The sequence below is a fragment of the Palaemon carinicauda genome, chromosome 34 (assembly GCF_036898095.1).
Source record: "Palaemon carinicauda isolate YSFRI2023 chromosome 34, ASM3689809v2, whole genome shotgun sequence".
NCBI lineage: Eukaryota > Metazoa > Arthropoda > Malacostraca > Decapoda > Palaemonidae > Palaemon > Palaemon carinicauda.
The window spans coordinates 79578201-79597163 of NC_090758.1; the positions used below are offsets into that span (position 1 = coordinate 79578201).

Genomic DNA, 18963 nt, shown 5'->3' on the forward strand with positions numbered 1-18963 from the left:
AAAAATAAAATGTGATTAACATATCAGAATTTCCTAAATAAGGTGAAAATGACAAATTCGTAGATAATTTGTATTTTTCCTAACTATACAAACCTTAGCTATTTAATAGGGGGTTATTACTTTCGGCGTAGCTGAAATGACGAGCCATTAGAATTTTAACGAGGGTTTACTACCCCACAACTAGTTAGCAGGGGGTAGGGAGGGTGGCCTGCTCAGATTGTCGGAGAGCATATTCCTTTTGTCTGGAATGAAACGCGCCGATAGTAGAATCGAGCGGACTTCGGTCCATCTCAGTATCTCTACTGCAAGATAGGATAGCTGCTTCGAAAAGGTACCTCCTTGCTTGTTGATGTAAGCCACTACTGTGGTGTTGTTGCTTATTACCACCACAGAGTGACCTGCCAGGTATTGTTGGAACTGCTGAAGGGCCAACAAACCAGCCTTCATCTCTAGATGATTTATATGGAGGCACTTTTCTGATTCTGACCAAAAGCCTGAGGTCCTGTGGTACAGAACGTGGGAAACCCCCCCCCCCCCCTTTCTTTGAAGCGTCCGAAAAGTCTTAAATCCGGGGGAAGGACGAGAAGATCCACTCTTCTTCGTAGGTTCTTGTCTGTCACCCACCACTGGCGGACTGTCCATTCCGCAGGACCCATAGGGATCATGACATCCGGGGAATCGCAACCTTGATTCCACCGGGACTTGAGCCGCCACTAGAGAGATCTCATCCTGAGGCGATCGTTGCAGCGTAAGGTTGAGCTGGTAGATCGGTAGGTCAGCTGGTGGGACAATCAGGAACTGGGATGTGCCCTTTGGAAGGGCCAACATCCACCGATGGGACCGTAAAAGGTCCGTGCTAGAGTCCAGGCTGAAGTCCAAAGGACCACGTTGCAGCACAAGGTAGAGGTCACTGGAAGTTCTGCTTGATCCTCCGAGGCGGAGTCTCTATGAGGGACGTCTCCTGCGAACAAGAGAGGTGCCCTTCGTAGCAGAGACTTGAAGACACTCGTGGTGAAGCCTCTTGGGGCCGTTGGATCAGCAAGCTGACTTATCAGGAACGATCTTCCGAAGAGGAGTCTCAATGAGTTGCCTCTCTCGCGAACGAGAGAGGTGACACTTCGTAGAAGAGACCTGAAGACACTCGTGATGACGCCCCATAGGGCCGTTGGATCAGCAAACTGACCTTATCAGGAATGATCCTCCGAAGAGGAGTCTCTATGAGTGGCCTCTCTCGCGAAAGGCAGCAACAGTAGTCGAAGGCGATGAATTTATTAAGGTATGGAAAGTTCTCCCTCTGAAGGGAGAAAACCTCACACCTGGGGAGGAAACCTCCCTCGGATGTGAAGTTGTCCAACCCCTGGAGGCGAACCTCCTTTAGCATTCTAAGATGATCTGAAGTGCTGGCACGTTGTCACGGGAGTACTTCTAAGAGAAGGGACAACGCCCATGACGACGTCCTCTGAGGGACGGCAGCGACAGCAGATTCCCCAGTCATGAACAGGACAGCTCGGCCGCAACAGCAGATTCCCCAGTCATGGACAGGACAGCTCGGCAGCGACAGCAGGCTACCCTCCCTACCCCTCACTAACTAGCGGTGGGGTGGGAAACCCTCATTAAAATTTTAATGGCTCGTCATTTCGGCTACAGTATGCCGAAAGTAATAACCCCTATTAAATAGCGTGGTTTGTATGTCTGTTACGGAACAAAAACATATTCAAAACATTGCAAAACTACTTCAACAATCTGCAAACCTCGTCACCATAAAACTCAGCCTCCCGTGGTTCACGAAAGTTGAGAATTAAGAGGAACAGTAAAGAAAATGTTCGAAATACTTACACATTTTGTTATATAATCTTCAACGTCACACATCGCCGATACGAGCTTCTCTTCGTTTCTTCCGCTGAGCTTCAGTGACTGTGTCATGGAGTTCACTCTCTTGAAAAGAGTTTTGTACTTCAAATAAGGCATGATGTTATTCTTCTTCACCCAAAGACTGCAAAGAGAGAGGGCAGGAATGACGTTGGGCACATACTACGCTAACTTTTAGAATCGTAAACTAGAGGGGCACTCGATAAAACGCAGACCTCCGTAAAGAGTGGTTTTAAAATCAAAACTGACAATGTTGAACCAACGTAAAGAGTGGTTTTGAAATCAAAACTAACAAATGTTGAACCAAAATAAAGAATAGTTTTCAAATCGAAACTGAGAAATGTTGAGCCAACGTAAAGAGTGGCATTACAATGTAAAAATTAACAACAGTACTTTTCTAGCATCACTACATAAGGGGGTCGACAAAGGTGGTGGAAATATCAAAGAAAGTGCAGGAAGGGAGGCTGAGATGGTATGGACACCTGATGAGGAGAGATGAGGACCACGTTGGGAGACATACTATGGAGATGGAGGTTCAGGGAAGAAGAAGAAGAAGAGGGAGACCAAGGAAGAGATGGAGGGACTGTGTGAGAGGAGACTTACAAGAGAAGGGGATTGATGAGGCAGAAGCGCAGAATAGAAAAAGATGGAAACGGCTCATCCGCAACGGCGACCCCATATAAAAATGGGAACCAGCTGGGAAGAAGAAGAAGACGACTTTTCTACCATTAATCGCCAAACCACACCTTAGAGGAAACCAGTATCCAATTCAAACAAGTTTAATGGTCATCATGGTTACAGAAACTAATGGACGGAACTAGCCGAGGGAAATAAAAATGCATGAGAAGTCTGGAAACCATAAACTCTGAAATGAGATTAGAAAATTTCAAATAGGGTTGTAGCTTATTATTATTATTACTTGCTAAGCTACAACCCTAGTTGGTAAAGCAGGATGCTATAAGCCCAAGGGCTCCAAAAGGGAAAACAGCCCAGTGAGGAAAGGAAATAAGGAAAAACTAGAAGAGAAGTTTAAGTTATCATAACTTATTATTATTATTACTTGGTAAGCTACAACCCTAGTTGGAAAAGCAGGATGCTATAAGCACAAGGGATCCAACAGGGAAAACAGCCCAGTGAGGAAAGGAAATAAGGAAAAACTAGAAGAGAAGTTTAAGTTATTATAAGCAAGTAAATTAATAATAATAATAATAATAATAATAATAATAATAATAATAATAATAATAATCATAACATAATAATACCATATTTATCTTTTTTTCATGGTATAAATATTTTCTTTTAAATCTAATTAAGATATATACTGTACCACAATGATGTAAGACGTGTTTGAAAACTTGGTGTATATTTGTAGATATTACAAAAAAAATTTTAGTGACCAAGTCCACAGATGATGAACGAAAGCTCTGAACGTTTTTTGTAATACTGTATCTACAAATATACACCAAGTTTTCAAACACGTCTTACATCATTGTGGAACCGTTTCAAGATAACAAGGAAGTACGACATTGTACTTGTTTGCACCATATATACTGTAATGAAGTAAAGTACTATATTCCATAACGATAAAATTCAATGGGGAATTTTTTCGTCCGAACCAAGACGTGAAAATTTTCCTTAAAATATTAATTTTTTATACTCACCATTTCTTCTTCCCAAACACATAAACCAGCTGTTGATCGCATCCATTCTTGAATATGTAGGCACAGTTCTTTATCTGGAGAAGGAAAAGAGAGAAAAATTAATATCATATACTGTTGTGACGGCCGAGAGAAAGGCTATGAATCAAAGGTAGGATGCAATCAACTAACTTTATTAAAGAACACTCTCCTTTATATACAAAACCTCAAGGCAACAGGAAAATACATGTTAGAGAAAATGACAATGTTACGTAGGCGACACGCAGACATGTTTGTTCTGGTTCTTTTTAGTGCGAGGGAAGAGCGCAGATACAAGCGTAATATATACAAAATAATTTATGTACGATCGTGTGACACACGGTTGGTACACTCTGCTGTATAAATATCAGAGTAAAGCTTCGCAGATTCGAAACAGTCATTTGTATTTTTCCTAACTATACAAAGCCTCGTTCTTTATTTAGGAGTATGGCTTAAGTCAAGGGGGGAACTCTGTTGTTGAACTTTTAACCCTTTTACCCCCAGGCTATTTGGAATTTTCCAACCCTTAACCCCCAGGCCTTTTCTTTTTCAAGCACATTTTGCAGTATATTTTTTTTAAATTGCTCTAACAGCCTTAATTTTTGTCAAAGAGAGGTCAGGTTGGTCTCATTCTCTTGGAAAATGCCTGAAGTTTCTCAAAAAATTATCAAAAATATACAAAAAAAAATGTAAATAGCAGTTTTTTGCAAGGACGTACCGGTACGTCCATGGGGGTAAAGGGATGAGTTTTGTGAAACGTACCAGTACGTCCTTTGGGGGTAAAAGGGTTAATGAGGTAAGCAATAGTTATCTGTTGGGTGGCCGATAAGCCCCGCCCACCAGCTAGGTCGAGCGGGGTACTGTAGTGCGTGCGCTCATCTAAGGAGTGTTGGCGAGACGAGATGACACGCTCGCCAAACTCAGCCCTCTCCTCAACTCTAGGATAACGATCGCTACACCGTTTAGGAACGTCGTTAACTTGACGAGATTCGCGTTTCCTCGCTTGCAGCGGATAAGGACAAGTTGGTAACTCCAACCAAAGAAAAGAAAGATAATTTTCAAGTTTTTAATAATATCGTTGAATCATTCTCTTAGGACTAAGATTGCCATATTATCACACTTAACTATGTGAAAAATATATCCATGGGACAACACTCAAGAAGGAAAGGTCCTGATACCACTGAGATTTTTGTTGACTGGCTGTCCTGGCGTTCTTCGACGTCTTCTACGCCTTCCCCTAAAAGTAGCAGCGAAGACACTATTTTTAATGCGCATAGGGCAGGGAAGGAGGAATTTCTATGCCTTCTACTAAAAGTAATAGCAAAGACTCTTTAATGAGGATGGGGCAGGGAAGGAGGAACTTAAAACTCGTCATCTACAAGGTTGTGCAGGCCAACGACGACACACTCACGAGGAAAGAGATCCAAGGAACAAGGTGATGTGTCCTTAGCACCTTCCCGGGAATGGGAAGACACTAAGAAAACCTCTTCACATATACAGTGGAACCTCTACATACGAATTTAATCCGTTCCAGAACCAACTTCGGATGTAGAAAATGTTCGGTTGTCGAAACGAATTTTCCCATAAGAATACATTGAAATAGGATTAATCCGTGGTTGAGCCCAAAAACCTATGATAACTTCTTAATAAACTACTACACATAATTTTCCCATGAGAATAATGAACACTAAATTAGATAATAGACATGTAAATAAGAAGAATTAGCAAAAAATTATAAATAAGAAACGGGTTTTTAGCGTCACTTTACCTTAGAAACTCCAGCGCAGGTGTTGTTAGTCTTGCTACGCAGAGAGGAGACGGACGGGCGGCGAGGAGGTAGAGAGGTTAACTACGATAAACGTACACTACCGTAACTTATTCTAACTTACACTAAGTGAACTTTAACATAACTTAGCTTTTTTTTTTTTATAATTTATATTTTTTTTTACATTTTATTTTTTTCTTTTTGATGATTAATTTTAATCACTTTCACTCTCTACACTTAAAATTGATTGAATTTTTTTCTCTTCACTCTTTGCTGTCTTATTTGAACCACTTCCTTCCTCTTCATCACGAGTTCGCTTCGTAGTTTTTTTTAAAGAAGCTATCGATAGAAAGTTGCTTGGTACAGCTTTTCAGAATGTTTCGAAAATAAGTTAGGGAAACATCATCAAACTGCGCAGCTACACGACAAACCTGCAATTTCTTTGGATGGTATTTGTCGATGAAGTCGACCACGTCTTGATATTTTCCTAACACCTCTTTTATTTGCGCGGAACTTATTGCAAGTTCACTCATACGGACGCCACGCTCATGCTTTTCAATAATTCCTTGCTTTACTTCTAAAGAAAGCATTCCCTTATTCCTTTTCTCACCACTACCACTACCACTTGCGAAACTAAGCCTTTTAGGACCCATGATTTTCGTAAAATACCGTAAAAGGATGAATGTAAAAAATCACGATTAAAACACAATTAATAGCAGAACGCACAGGGCACAACCACATAAAGCCAACGAGAACAGAGGACTGACCCAAGCCACGCTAATTGAGGGTCCCTCTGAGGTTGAAGTGCTGCCTTCTATTGGCGGAAATAAAAAACACATCAGGCGCTATGAGCACCGACTACGCATACGAGTATTGTTTACTTCGGGTGTCGAAAAAAAAATTCGGGTGTAGAGTAGGAACGTGTTCGAATTGTACTTCGCGTGTCGAAAAATTCGGATACAACCGGTACGACGAAAATTGCTACTTCGTGTGTCGAAATAAAATTCGGGTGTAGAGTCAAAAATTTGCTCGAATTTTACTTCGGATGTTGGAAAATTCGGATGTAGATACGTTCGTGTGTAGAGGTTCCACTGTAGTGGCATCAAAACTTTGTTCGTCCAACGGAGCACATCGATGTCTAAGGAACGCCAACCATCTCAGGATTAATTACTCGGCACTGTCACAGGGCCACATTCCCGAGGGAATAAAAAATAAACAGGAACGCTATCTAACAGAAACGTGAAAGTAGATTTGTTCCGTAACCGAAATACAAACCACGCTATTTACAAAGGGTTTACTTTTAGCGCAGCTGAAATGACGAGCCAATAGTTTTAACGAGGGTTAATTACCCCCGCGCTAGTTAGCTGGGGGTGGGGAAGGGTAGCTTGCTACCCCTCCCCCCTCCACACACCGGTGACTTGCTTCACTTCACTTTTGGCTCGGCGGTGATCAGACATGTCTGCTCATCGCCTTCGTGACAGCCTTTAATTTTCTGCTTTTTCTTTTCAGCGTGTGTATTGGTTGGAAGCTGACCTTCAGTTATTTCTTTACAATGCGTACATGCCCTGGAGTTGCCGGTCGTCCTTGTGGGACTTTCATGTCGGACGTAAATACGGATCCACACACCCTCTGCCCTCAATGTCGGGGCCGACGGTGTGACCAGGAGAACATGTGCCGTGAGTGCAGGGAGTGGTCTGCCTCCCAGTGGGAGAGGTTTGGCCGTCGGCGTACGAAGAAGTCCAGAAACATGAAAGTAGATATTGGCAGGTTTACACAGAAAGCTGTCATACAGTTATGCAAACCTTTCCTGCTACATTTCCCTTGTACACAAAGATTGCCAACTCTATCTATATATCCAGGTGCCATGCCTTCGACGTGGGCAGTTGATTCCATCCACCTGGTCTTCTCTCTAGCTCTCTCCATAAATTTTCCAGCTGTTACATCCCCCTTTACATCCTTTAGTAAGATACTTGAGGGTACACTCGGGCACACTATTCTATCTTATTTCTCTTCTTCTAGTTTTGTTAAAGTTTTCATAGTTTATATGGGAGATATTTCTTTAGTGTTACTGGTTGTAAGTATTTTATTTTTCCTTGTTTCCTTTCCTCACTGGGTTATTTTCCCTGTTGGAGCCCCTGGGCTTATAGAATTCTGCTTTTCCAACTAAGGTTGTAGCTTAGCAATTAATAATAATAATAATGCCAAGAAACTTTTCCCTTTGCCAGCCCCTTGCTCTTCTCCCTTCTATCTTCCTCGGAAGGCACAAAAGTTCAATCTTTTCTCAGAAATTCCCTCCACCTCCTTATCCCTTTTAGAAGTAATCGCTCTTGATTTCCTCTTCTCGCATTATCTAAAAGAGAAAAAGATTAAAACAGCCTGACGAGGACGTCGTAATCACGTTTGTACTATGCAGCAGATGGAAACAAAGTGGCTGCTCAGCGGGCTATCGGAAGGGTGATGCTTACTCGCCACCTGTCAGTAAGTACCACCACTTCGTTACAGTATAAGCTTTATAGCCGTAACCTGCTATTAGCCCTTTTACCCCCGCCATAAGGTTAAATTTCGAGCACATTTTGCTATATATTTTTTTTCAAATTGCTCTAACAGCCTTAGTTTTTGACATAGAGAGGTCAGGTTGGTCTCATTCTTTTGGAAAATGCCTGAAGTTTCTCATAAAGTTATCAAAAATATGCAAATACATGACAAATTCGTAGATAATTTGTATTTTTCCTAACTATACAAACCTTAGCTATTTACAGTTATGTGCCTGCCAGCCCTGTCCCCCAAGATAAGTCCTACCTCTAAGTAAAGTGGAGTATTCTCCGGTGTGTGTGAGGGGGAGGGGTAGCTAGCTACCCCTCCCTAGCCCCCCGCTAACTAGCGATGGGGTAGGAAACCCTCGTTAAAACTTTATGGCTTGTCATCGGCTGCGCCGAAGTAATCACCCCATGTAAATAGCGTGCTTTGTATTTCAGTTACGGAACAAACGTAAATAAGTGTTTTGCAAGAACGTACCGGTACGTCCATTTGGGGTGAAAGGGTTGACTCGGTGTCAAACACTTGGGCATGAAAGCAGTTTATAAGGAAATAAGGCAACTGTTCAAACAAAACTCAGAAAATGGATAAATGAAAAGGTAAGCCCAATTGGAGTTCCGATACAAAAGAATTTAAGATGGGTGAGAATGGAGACTCCATTACACGCCTAACCCAATACTGTACACTGAAGAGCTTATGTAGTAGATATGTGGAAATGTCTAAGTAATCTTGTGCCTCCGGTGCCTTAGATGACCGCGGAGGTAGCAGCAGTAGGGGATTCAGCATTATGAAGCTTCATCTGTGGTGGATTACGGGGGAGGGTGGGCTGTGGTACCCTAGCAGTACCAGCTGAACTCGGTTGAGTCCCTTGTTAGGCTGGAGGAACGTAGGGGTAGAGGTCCCCTTTTTTTTGTTTTGTTTCATTTGTTGATGTCGGCTACCCCCCAAAATTGGGGAAGTGCCTTGGTATATGTATGTATGTAGAACCAAGTTCCTGTAATATGCATGAAGATAATTCATACTGCAATGAGTCCCAAAAGAAGAAAAACAATTGAATGAAAAATCCATCAATTTTAACCCTTTCACCCCCAAAGGACATACCGGTACGTTCTTGCAAAACACTGTAATTACATGTTTTTATGCATGAAGATAATTCATACTGAAATGAGTCTCAAAAGAAGAAAAATAATTGGATGAAAAATCCATTAATTTTAAAACAGCATTGAAGAGGAAATAGGAAGGCTTAGTAACCTGAAAGAAATATTTATGGAGATATGTGGAAGGATATTAAAAACTAGTGGAATCACAGGATATAAAGATCTGTTTGAGGCTAGAAGTGAAGATGGCAGGTTCATCCTTGCCGAGATTCTAGACCAGGAAGCTGTACTATGCTAACGGTATTTCTATTTTTAGAATTTATTTCAGGAAGTATTCTGAAAGCTATTTATCTTTTATATGAACATCTTGGCTTTTATGGTTTAAAGTGAATATTCTTCAAGTCTTTATTTACAATAAACGATATCGGCGTCAATGACCTTCGATGTCAAGATGTCAAAAAACTTCAAATCCATGAATCGTAAATGACAGGATCATCAACGATTTATATGAAAGACTAATGCTGTTTTTGATACCTGTTTCCTCATATGCCCTTAGTGTCCCTTGAAAGACTAACGCTGTTTTGGTACTTGTTTCCCCATATGCCCTTGGTGTCCCTTAGCTCCTCCCACCTGTATCAGACCTTATAACCCAAATCCTATAAATCAAGTTAACACCTCTTAAGAACACAATCTTTCACTGAAGAAAAAGGAGCCACTCAGTGATCCAGTCCGAGCCAGGATCAAATCCTCTGAGTCTCCGGCATTTGAAAGGAACCGGTGGAGCTGGTGTATTCAGTGCTACACCAAACAAATTAGTAATTGCAAATTTAATTTATAAAGAGAGAGAAAAACTAGATATAAACAAGGACGACGAAAACCAGACGACAAAATTCACACGGATTAGGAGAATTATGGCAGCAGTATGTCGGTAAAGTCATCATATTACTTGAAACAGTTTCTTTCTCAACACTTTAGAACTTCCAAAACATGACAAATTCGAAGATAATTTGTATTTTTCCTAACCATACAAACCTTAGCTATTTACATTGGGTTTACCTTTTAGCGCAGCTGAAATGACGAGCCAATAGTTTTAACGAGGGTTAATTACCCCCGCGCTAGTTAGCGGGGGGTAGGGGAAGGGTAGCTTGCTACCCCTCCCCTCCCCACACACCGGTGACTTGCTTCACTTCACTTAGAGGTAGGACTTGACTTGGGGGTCAGGGATGGCGGGCACATATGTGTAAATAGCTAAGGTTTGTATGGTTAGGAAAAATACAAATTATCTTCGAATTTATCATTTGTTCCGTAACCGAAATACAAACCACGCTATTTACATTGGGTGACTTACCCCTTAGGAAGGGTGTAAAGTCCCCAGCCTTACTGACTTCGGCTTGCCCGGGGGCTCGATCCCTCAGTGAGCAGCACTAGAGAGAGGGAGCCCCTGTACCTCACAAGTTCCTAGCATCGCTAGGAACGAGTGGCCTACATAAGCAGTGTGAGGAGGAGAGTGTGACTCTTCCTATGAAGTTGACCTTGAGACCTTCAGATAGGAATTCTAGGATAGGACGTTCCCAATACCACCTCGTCAGGGTATGGGAGACGCAACAGTATTAAGCTTAATACTAGGAGCACAAAGAAGCATGGGTTACCTGCAGAGGTCGAGGTCAGCTATGTGAGGACCAGGATGCTGCTTCCCCAAGAGAGGGGAGAATGAAGAAAGAAGTAAGGGTCATTCACGCAGACTAAGACCGGGTAACAACGCCCTCAACCTACTGCTACTTGTCCAAAAAGGAGCCTGAGGTTAGACCAGCTGTTGTGCAGCCACCACAGGGCCAATAGAAAACGTATCGAGGCTCCTGTGGGTCACGTCTTGCAGGTAGTGGGCTGTGAAGGTCGTTTGACGCTTCCAGACCCCAGCTTGAAGTACCTGCGTCACAGAGAAGTTTCTCTTGAAGGCCAGGGATGTAGCAATACCCCTGACATAGTGGGCCCGAGGGCGACTTGACGGAGGAGGGTCAGGATTCAGGGCAAGGTGGATAACCCTTCGAATCCAAGCTGAGATGGTGTTCCTGGTGACCCTCCTCTTAGTCCTGCCTGTGCTCACAAACAAAGCTCGCACTTGAGGACGGACTGCAGCCGTTCTCTTCAAGTAGTGCCTCAGACACCTCACTGGACATAGTAGCAGCTGGTCTGGGTCGCTTGTTACAGAACGGAGACTCGCGATCCTGAAAGAGTCGAACCGAGGATCCGGCACTCCGGGATTCTGAATCTTGGCAACAAACTCAGGGACGAACCTGAACGTTACCTCCCTCCATCCCCTTGAATGGGCGATGTCGTACGAGAGACCATGAAGTTCACTAACCCGCTTGGCCGAAGCCAAAGCGAGTAGGATTGATTGATTTAAAGTTTTCAGGCATCCTGACATCTGAGGTCATTGACGCCGGCCAAAGCGAGTAGGAAAGCCGTCTTCCAAGACAGGTGGCGATCGGAGGCCTGGCGTAATGGCTCGAAGGGAGGTCTCTTAAGAGACCTGAGGACTCGAACCACGTTCCAAGGAGGGGGTCTCACTTCCGACTGGGGGCAGGTAAGCTCATAGCTACGTATGAGTAAAGAGTTCTAGCGATGAAGAAATATCCACGCCCTTCAATCTGAAGGCCAAGCTTAAGGCTGAGCGATAGCCTTTCACTGCCGAGACAGAAAGGCGCATTTCTTCCCGCAGATAAACGAGGAAGTCCGCTATTGCTGGAATAGTGGCATCGAGTGGAGAGATACCCCTTCCACGACACCAACCACAAAAGACTCTACACTTTGCTTGGTAGACTCCCTCAGAGGACCTTCGCAGGTGCCAAGACATTCTCTCCGCAACCTGTTGCGAAAAGCCTCTCTCCGCGAGGAGACGCTGGATAGTCTCCAGGCGTGAAGCCGAAGCGAGGCTACGGCCCTGTGAGGGACGCCGGAGTGGGGTTGTCTGAGAAGCTCGTGTCGTGGAGGAAGCTCCCTCGGGAGTTCCGTCAGGAGCTGCAGAAGGTCCAGAAACCATTCCGCGTGATGCCATAGCGGAGCTACCAGAGTCATCGAACAGTTGACTGATAGTCTGGTCCTGTTGAGCACCCTTCTCATCAGACAGAACGGTGGGAAGGCGTACACGTCGATGTTGTCCCACCGTTGCTGGAAAGCATCTTGCCAGAGTGCCTTGGGGTCCGGGACTGGGGAGCAGTACAGAGGCAGCTTGAAGTTCAACGCTGTCGTGAACAGGTCCACAGTCGGGGAACCCCACAAAGTCAGGAGTTTGTTGGCTATCTGAGGATTCAAAGACCACTCGGTACTCACTATCTGCGAGGCCCTGCTCAGACTGTCGGCGAGCACATTCCTCTTGCCAGGAATGAAGCGAGCTGATAGTGTTATCGAGTGGGTTTCGGTCCACCTCAGAGTCTCTACTGCAAGATGGGATAGCTGCTGCGAAAAAGTGCCTCCCTGCTTGTTGATATAAGCCACTACCGTGGTGTTGTCGCTCATCACCACCACGGAGTGACCCGCCAGGGACCGTTGGAACTGCTGAAGAGCCAGAAAGACGGCCTTCAATTCTAGCAGGTTGATGTGTAGGCACTTTTCTGATTCTGACCAAAGGCCTGAGGCCCTCTGGTTCAGAACGTGCGGCCCCCACCCTTCTTTTGACGCGTCCGAAAACAGAGTCAATTCCGGGGGGAGGACGAGAAGACTCACTCCCTTCCGCAGGTTCTCGTTGACCAGCCACCACCGCAAGTCCGTCTGTTCCAGAGACCCCATTGGGATCAGAATGTCCGGGGAATCGGATCCTTGATTCCACCGGGACTTGAGCTGCCATTGAAGGGATCTCATCCTGAGGCGGCTGTTTGGAACCAGACGGGCCAGGGAGGATAGGTGACCTAAGAGACGCAACCACGATTGGGCGGGGAGTTCTTCTCGCCTGAGGAAGGGTTCCGCCACCCTCCTCAGTCTTGTTATCCGGTCGTCTGATGGAAAGGCTTTGTGGAGATTGGTGTCTATTAGCATGCCTAGATAAACCAGTCGTTGGGACAGCTGCAGAGAGGACTTCTCGAGGTTTACCACGATCCCCAGATCCTGGCAAAGATCCAGAAGCCTGTCTCGGTGCCGAAGAAGGGTCGACTCCGAGTCTGCTAGGATCAGCCAATCGTGCGGATAACGAAGGAGACGAATGCCGTACCTGTGCGCCCAAGATGAAATCAGGGTGAACACTCTGGTGAATACCTGAGGAGCTGTGGAGAGACCGAAACACAGCACCTTGAACTGGTAGATCTTGTTGCCTAGGCAAAATCTCAGGTACTTCCTGGAAGACGGATGGATTGGGATCTGGAAGTACGCGTCCTTTAGATCCAGTGTGCACATGAAGTCTTGTGGTCTCACCGCAAGTCTGACCGTGTCTGCTGTCTCCATGCTGAACCGGGTTTGCTTGACAAACCCGTTCAGAGCTGAGAGATCGATGACGGGTCTCCAGCCTCCAGTAGCCTTCTCTACAAGAAAGAGTCGACTGAAGAAGCCTGGGGAGCCGTCGACGACCTCCTGGAGAGCACCCTTCTCGAGCATGGTCTCGACTTCGGCCCGAAGGGCCAGCCCCTTTGCCGATCCCGTGGCATAGGAGCTCAACGACACTGGATTCGCTGTCAGGGGAGGTTGAGATGTTGTTAACAGGACGCGATAGCCTTGGCCGATCACTGAGACCGTCCAAGCATCGACCCCGTGTTGCTACCACCTGCTGACGCAACGCTGAAGGCATCCCCCCACCGGTGGACACGCAGGGGGACTGCCACCCCTAGGGCTTGCGGCCGCGGCCGCCACCCCTAGGAGTCTTGCCTCTCCTGGAGGATTTACCGCCCCTCTTGACCTTGGCTGGAAAGGGCTGGAGCTTAGACACCACCTTCTTAACTGCCGGTGCCTACTTTGGAGCCTTACGAGGCTGTTGCTGCTGTTGTGGCGGGGCTGGAGTCTTATAGGGCCGAGTTGTAAGGGCCCTATGGAGGAGGGAGTCCGTGCTGGATTTCCTCCACCTCTCAGCCGTTCGCTCCATGTCTTGAGGCTCAAACATGTTTTCCCCCAGAAGGGAAGCATGTCGGAGCCTACACACATCCACGGTGGGGACCTTCGGATGGAATCTCTCGGACACAGCACCGCGACGCTTCAACACCGAGTTGGCCCACAGGGTGGTAACCTGGTGCACCAAAAACTCGATGGAGCGGGTGCCCGAGAGCAAGAAGGTCTCCAGGGCCTTCCTATTGGTCTCCTTGGACAAGTCCTCCGATCGCAATAGGATGTCCAGAGATCCTAGCCAAAAGTCCAGCCAACTTCGCCCTGGGGGAAGTCACCACGAAGTCCACTCCTCTCTTTCTCTTCAGCGTAGGAGAGACAGCCGTTGGTTTGTTACCCTGGTCGGCGAGTGCTGGTTTCATAACCCTCACTAATGCCCGCGCCAGAGGACCAAACCAAGTCTGTTGCTCCAAGGACACAGAGTCCGAAATTCTCGCTAAAGGGAAAGGGATCGGGCGATCCTTTGGAGTGGACACCACGGTACCTGCCTGAAAAGAAGGTGGGGAAGAATGATGTACTAACCTCTCCTCGTCCTGCACTACCAACCTGTGTTTGGGTGGAGGCGATCCCGAGCGTCGTCTAGGAACACGCTGTAAAAAGAGAAAGCAGAAAAATTAAAGGCTGTCACGAGGACGATGAGCAGACACGTCTGATCACCGCCGAGCAAAAAGTGAAGTGGAGCAAGTCACCGGTGTGTGGGGAGGGGAGGGGTGGCAAGCTACCCTTCCCCTACCCCCCGCTAACTAGTGCGGGGGTAATTAACCCTCGTTAAAACTATTGGCTCGTCATTTCAGCTGCGCTAAAAGGTAAACCCAATGTAAATAGCGTGGTTTGTATTTCGGTTACGGAACAAATTATCTTTGACAAATACATGCTCTCTGACCCCGGGTCGTCTCTGGGCGCATATCACACCGAGAATGTCCAGAATAGAAAACGGGAGTAGGGTAAACTACACAAAATTCTGGTCGGATGGGAGGCGATCCCAGATACTCCTAAGAAAGTAGTTCGAGGTAAGTACTCCGTGTTGGAACAAATTATCTTTGCCAAATAACAGGAAGCCTGAAGGGATTTGGCCATATGGAGAAGAGAGTCTAGTTTCAAATACTACAGGATCTCATAAGTAACTTATTAAAAGTAAACAATATCAGTACACAATTTCATAATAAAAATGATTTCTTACCTTCCCTGGCCAATACAATTCATCATCGAGCTTCGCCCTGAAAGGAGAGAGAATAAAACATAAAAACATTGTATGGGATATAAACCCAAAATTTTTATAGCGTACTCTTTTTGTTTTTTTAGATTCCGAAGCTTAAAACATTGATATAGTAATCTATACACATTACCTTTTTTTCTATGCAGTATTCTGCTCATTCAAAAATACAATCAGACAAATAAGTAAAATATTTAGGCAACAACAAATACATTCATATTTTCTTAAGACTACCAAAAGCCTTAACCCTTTTACCCCCAGGCTATTTGGAAATTTCCAACCCTTAACCCCCAAGGGGTTATTTTTTTCCCAGCACATTTTGCAGTATATATTTTTCAAATTGCTCTAACAGCCTTAATTTTTGTCACAGAGAGGTCAGGTTGGTCTCATTCTCTTGGAAAATGCCTGAATTTTCTAAAAAAAATTTAAAAAATATGAAAAAAAAATTTTTTTATAGCATTTTTTTTGCAAGGACGTACCGGTACGTCCATGGGGGTAAAGGGATGGCTTTTGTGAAATGTACCATTACGTCCTTTGGGGGTAAAAGGGTTAAATACAGTAAAGAAAAATTTTGAGGTTACTTTTCTTGGTGTTTAAGCCTAACCTAAGATCTATCCTATCAACCATCAATAATGAAAATTTCACGGACGACTAAAAGACATCATATGTCTTCTACCTCGGGAAAAATCATAGCCTACAAAAATACCTAACGGTTGGTTATATATGGTATGTAACTAAAGATAGCAGGCCTGAACAGGCATATCTATTTCCTAATAATTCCATAGTTTTACTTTAAAAAGTTGAGGTATAAACATAATTAAATTGGATAATAATAAGTTCTATAACTTTTAGAAAAATAATCGCTACTTCAGGAACTGAAGGCTACATACGAAAACATTACAATTTGACTGAAGGAAATTAGCTTTTGACAGTGGTTAACTTACACAGTAATAGATATTTTTAGTCAGATTTTGTCTTAGATTATATACTGTACACTGTACAGTATATATATTGCAAATAGCACAATTTCATTCGAAATGTCTATTAATAAGATCGGTGTTACTGTATGGACACGAGTCATTTAGGACAATGAAACAATCTCCAATAAATTTAGTAGATTTGAGAATAAAGCCCTCAGAAGACTATTGGGAGTTAAATGGCAGGACAGGAATAGAAATGAAACTATAAGAGAGATTACTCGAGTGCCATATATGGATGAGATCATAATGAGGGGTAGATGGAGATGGTTTGGGCAAGCTCTTCGCACTCCCCAAGAGAGGTTAGTTCACCAAACGTTCAGCTCGGCTCGACAAGGCACTATAAAGAGTTGGAAGAACCAGGCCTACACGGCTGAGGACTATGAAGCGCGAAGTGGGAGATGATGAATGGAGAAGTATGGAGACGACTAGCGAAAGCTAACCGAGGCCCTCTACGTTAATAGGCGTAGGAGGAGATGATGATTAAAGAAACCATAATTGAAAATCTACACGAGGAATAAAAACTGCAGTACTCAATACTGTCACATACAATAACAAAAAAAACTAGCGCTATTAAAGTTTAGTACAGTATTAACAACGGTCACTAATGTTTGCTACGCACCTTCAGTGAATGGCTTTGTAAGTTGGCAATGAAATGCTTCTACCTAGATTAGCATTTTCAACTTTACCCTTCTTTTATTTCTTGCATAACTTCAAAACAATTTCTCGGGTTTTTGTTTTATCTTTTATTAAAATAAAATCCTGCAGTATTTAACTGTAGTCTAATATTTTTCCTCTCCCTCTTGATATATTACTGTACTTTGTATACACTTTTTTCCTTGAATATGTCCCACTGAAATGGAGTTGATTTCAGCATGTATATACTGTATGTCTTTTATGTCGTCAATTACAGTAATTTTAGTTTATAAATATCAAGAGTGATTCATGTTTAAAGATTGTATTTCAAACACCAGTAGTGACCGGTGTGACGGTCTGAACGATCCCCCGGTCTCAGAATTCTCCTTGATAATCTGCGCATGCGCGAACATTACCGTTTGCCAGTGCATACGAGGTTGATGTTTTATTTTCTTGTAATGTTAGCGTGCGCAGCTCAACATTACGGCTTGCCAGTACATACGAGCTTGATGTTTTATTTTCATGCAAGCGAAGCGAGCTAATGGCGGAAAAGAACCATTATACAATGTCAAGGAGAATTCTGAGACCGGGGGATCGTTCAGACCGTCACACCGGCGTTTAAGGACGACATACTTCATTTCTGTACAGAATGTAGATTAGCCTATGCTTATATACACTGACAGAGATCATTCAATAATTAAATTCTCCATTTGTGTACGGATTCAAAGATTATTTGAGCGGAGTTTAACCTCGTATGAGGTAATCACCTCTTGTTATTTTAGATCTGGAGAAAAAACCATACAGTAATAGGTTTTTGGTTTACTTACTGTTGAAATGAACGTCAAAATCCAGTGAAAGCAAATCATTTACTAAAGGAAAAACTATTTTCTTCTATTCAAAATTTTGTTCCGTCCGTAACCATAATTTTACCGCCCCTGACAACACCTAGACATCATATTACAACCAACACCCTTCACTACCTGAACCTGTTCCCATAACTTCCCGAAGTACCTCTGAACGGTGCAAAAGTAAATTAATACTAACGATACACATGAACTACCACATTTCATTGTTTTTACCAGTAATGGAACAAGGGATAAAGTTGACAAAAAATAAAACAATAATTAGAATAAAAAAAAAAAACTAACTCAATTAAATAACAGGACAAACTTATTAAAACCTGATTCATACCTTAAAAAAAAAGCCAGAAAAATATTTTACCCGTTTGCTGTTACGATGATAAGTCAACACTTTTCATTCTCCCTAATCTAGCCTAGGATGCCGTGTCCGTTTGCTGTTACGACGATAAGTCAACACTTTTCATTCTCCCTAATCTAACCTAGGATGCCGTGTCCTTACTGATCGTAGAGAATTTGAACCCCGAAACAGATCTTGGGGTGTATGAATGATAGCGGCCACCTGTATGTATTATTATGTCCAACTTAGAATACGGCAATGTAAGGGGAGTCGTAGGAGGGCGTTAGCCCCCCCGTTAGGTAAGTAGGTAAGGACACAGCTTGTAGGATTGGTTAGGGGGGAAAGTTTAGGTTAGTTAATGTCCATTTTTGATGAACGCGTGAGGAACTGGCCGCTGATATACAAAGGCTCCCAGATCTTAACCGACCTTCCATTGAGAGTTCTTAAGTTATTAATCGAACTTATGGACATCATTGGTATATTTAAACGGCGCAAGGGTAAATATATACGAAAGCCTACTAGGCCATAATATTAGTGGTATTGCTTATATTAATACAAGACTGATTAGTACCTAATAACGATTGCTACTCTATAAAAACCTATCATAAGCTAAAATACGAATTATTTCGCCGTATATACACACCCGACTCGAAATAAATCGAAATAAGGAAAAAATAAGCTATCAGGTATATCAACCCCAGGACCCATTATGAAGAGAACATACTCGACAGGTAAATAAATTATAAATAAATGAATTAAATTATCTTACCACACGACGCAATCCTCTCCTCTCTTCGTAATGCCACAAGTACGAAAGGCATTAGCTTTTTCTAAGGCCATTTTTTTAAAAGAATTTTAAAATAATTTTGGGATCCTTCAGCGGTTCTCCTCAGTTTGTTTACATCGTTGAGGTATC

General features: G+C 43.6%; 1 protein-coding gene across 2 annotated transcripts in view; it reads right to left on the reverse strand.

Moving 5' to 3' along the window:
* Positions 1–18963, reverse strand: part of LOC137626508 (uncharacterized) — a 57030-nt gene extending 38067 nt beyond the window's left edge. For both annotated transcript variants that reach the window (XM_068357547.1, XM_068357546.1), the window contains exons 1-4: positions 18817–18963; positions 15205–15241; positions 3531–3604; positions 1837–1993 (exon numbers count right to left, since the gene is read on the reverse strand). In XM_068357547.1, coding sequence (XP_068213648.1) covers positions 1837–1993; positions 3531–3604; positions 15205–15241; positions 18817–18887 — 339 coding nt within the window. In that variant the 5' untranslated portion in view covers positions 18888–18963. The remainder of the gene's footprint in view (positions 1–1836; positions 1994–3530; positions 3605–15204; positions 15242–18816) is intronic.